The 2,569-nt window shown below is 38.5% G+C and overlaps 1 protein-coding gene across 1 annotated transcript; it reads right to left on the reverse strand.

Moving 5' to 3' along the window:
- Window positions 1-1,340: 1,340 nt before the first annotated feature.
- Window positions 1,341-2,132, reverse strand: LOC148210700 (zinc finger (C2H2 type) family protein). Its single transcript, XM_088124707.1, has one exon. The coding sequence runs from the start codon at window positions 1,962-1,964 to the stop codon at window positions 1,638-1,640; it is 327 nt and encodes a 108-aa protein (XP_087980833.1). The 5' UTR covers window positions 1,965-2,132; the 3' UTR covers window positions 1,341-1,637.
- Between the last annotated feature and the right edge of the window lie 437 nt (window positions 2,133-2,569).

Below are 2,569 nucleotides of genomic sequence, written 5' to 3' on the forward strand. Positions count from 1 at the left end.
ATCCAAGCTCAAAAAGTACTTAAGGCCAACAGGACTTGGACTTGGACTTGAAGACGAGCTCAAACCTATGGGTTAAACTGGGCTAGACCGGCTCAATAATGAAGGTGATTCACACATATTATTCCCTATTCATGTAGAGGATAAACAATACTCATGTAGATACGTTTATTGAAGAGGACCAAAATGGTTACCTCTTTAAACATTCTAAAGATGCAGAATAGAATAAGCCAGAAATTTCAGAAGCCTAAAAGCTTCAATGAAGGTAAAAGTTAACACATAGCAACAAAGAAGCCTTTCTCTAAAAGAAAATAAAACTATCCATTAAAAAGAATAGAGCAGAGCAGTAACACCAAATAAATGAAAAAAGTTGGACCAAAAGAACATAAGAAACCAAACAGAGAAGCAACATGCCGTCAACATTCTCCAATTGAATGGACCACTACGAGTTTGAGACAATTAGAAGGGTTTCTTCTCCCAAATAGACCAGCAGAATTGACCTTTACCAATTGCCATCAACAAAAGAAAAAATCTAACCTGATTAGTAAAAGCTCTACATCAGAATCTGATACCAAGAGGACAGAAATTAACCACTACAGACCAATATGCTTCTACAAGAAGAATTGTGGTGCAGAAGCTCCTTGGAGCACAAGTGCAAGGTGAAAAGGGTAAGATAGAAGCCTGAGTGAAGAGAGCACAGATACGTAAATATAAATATACAGATATTGATAGATTTCTATGAAACGTTTCATTAATAAAGCTGCTATAAGAAGGGGGAAATGCTAAACCAAATAAGAAATTAGAGGCACTCATCAGATAGGACAAAGAAACAAGGCATTAACTTGTGACAAAAACTTGGTTACATAAAACCATGACAACAGAGAAACTTTCCCTTTAGTGTTCCAAACAGTTAAGCTTTCTCAGCAGCTGACATAATTCAATCAGTAAAAAAGTAGGAAATAAACTACTTTTGGTTTTCTTTTAAGAACTTGTGCACACCTCAACTAAGTACCATGTACAGATGATCATTGGATATCCAACCTTTTACTTACATAAGTGAAGCCATGACGATCTCATAGAGATATTTGGTTCTATGATCTCCACCTTTCACAGCTGGGTCAACCATTTATCATTTTCTAGTAATCTACTTTTCTAAACAATACCAAAACAATAATGAAAATCACACAACATATCGGCAAGTCATAAACATGTTAAGGCCACAAACAACAATCCAGAAACAAATCCTAAAGTTTTACTTTTGCCAAAACTTTAGGCAAAACCACTATTAATTCTTACTAAACATTAAGCATGATAATATAGTGATATGATAAGCAAAGCAAGAAGAACATGAACACCTCCATCGTTACCATAACAACCATGATCATGTTTTTATGTAATATACATTGAAATAACCTCAAGAAGAGAGACCAAGCTCCAAAGACAAGCGAATATCTTTCTTCTTCTTCGTTTTTTTTTTTTTTTAACTCAAACACCTTACAACCCACTTTCCATCAGTGCCAGAGACAAAACAGAGAGAAAGAGAGAGAGAGATACGGAGACCAAGATTTAAAAAGTACCCAATACCACAGAATTGAGCCCACCCACCACCATCATCATCATCAACATCAAATCGGCTTTCTTCACTTTTTGTAGCTACCTCTCACACCCGGCTTGGCCGCCGCCGCCGTCTTGGATGCCTCCGCCACACGAACAGAGTGGAGATTCACAACCTTGTCCTCCTCAAAAGGGATTTTGGGATGCTTCGACTCGTGATGAATCTGCATAGACTTCACATCAGGCGCCGTAATCTTGCAGTGCGGGCACTCGAACTTCGCGTGGCCGCCTTTCTCTTGGCCGGAGCGGTCGGCGAGCCCGGCCTTTCCGCCGCCTCTGTTTGTGGTCGCCGCGTCGATCTTGGCCGCGATCTCTTTCGCTGTGTGCTTCTTCGGCTTCGCCTTCCCCGTCATGGCTGGATCCTGATCGTTTTCCTTTTTTTTTCTGGGTAAAAGCAAAATCAAATCGACGCTTCTTTTTTGAAAGATTGAGAGAGAGTATATGCCGAATTGGAGGGGGGAAAAATCGATCAAAAGGATTGGGGGAGAGAAACCCTAGCTCCGGTGAATCCAACCATGGCGTTTGCTTTATTTATAGAGGCCAATTTTGTATTATTGGAGATCTGCTGCGCTCGAGTTTACGTGAGCTTGATTACGTGGAGATAGATGATTGGATGTAGAAATGAGAACAATGTGTACGCGAGTAGCTGATTGAAACCCGTTGTTGGAGAAAAGTGTAAAGGGATAAGTGATCGCTACATAAAAGCGAAAATCGCAATAGTGACTTTGCAAAACACAATAAAATTTTCATTTTTTTTTTATTTCTTTTGAGCTAAGTTTGTTCTTTTTTTTGCTCAATTAAGTCATTTTCGTTACAAAACTTTTCGATTATACCTTGTTTGTGGGTGATAAATCTTTTGAGAGGTCGATAAAATTTTGCATCTTTGACATTTTATATTTGATCTTTCATTTTTTAATGTTGATTATCGATTTCTAAGTGTCTATTTAAGTGTCACATG

This window comes from Momordica charantia, assembly GCF_013281855.1.
Source record: "Momordica charantia cultivar OHB3-1 chromosome 6 unlocalized genomic scaffold, Mcharantia_2.0 BLBB01000006.1, whole genome shotgun sequence".
In the NCBI taxonomy this organism is placed as follows: Eukaryota; Viridiplantae; Streptophyta; class Magnoliopsida; order Cucurbitales; family Cucurbitaceae; genus Momordica; species Momordica charantia.

Excerpts from the sequence above, each read along its gene's own strand:
- LOC148210700 (XM_088124707.1), bottom strand. The coding sequence starts at position 1,964 with ATGACGGGGAAGGCGAAGCCGAAGAAGCACACAGCGAAAGAGATCGCG.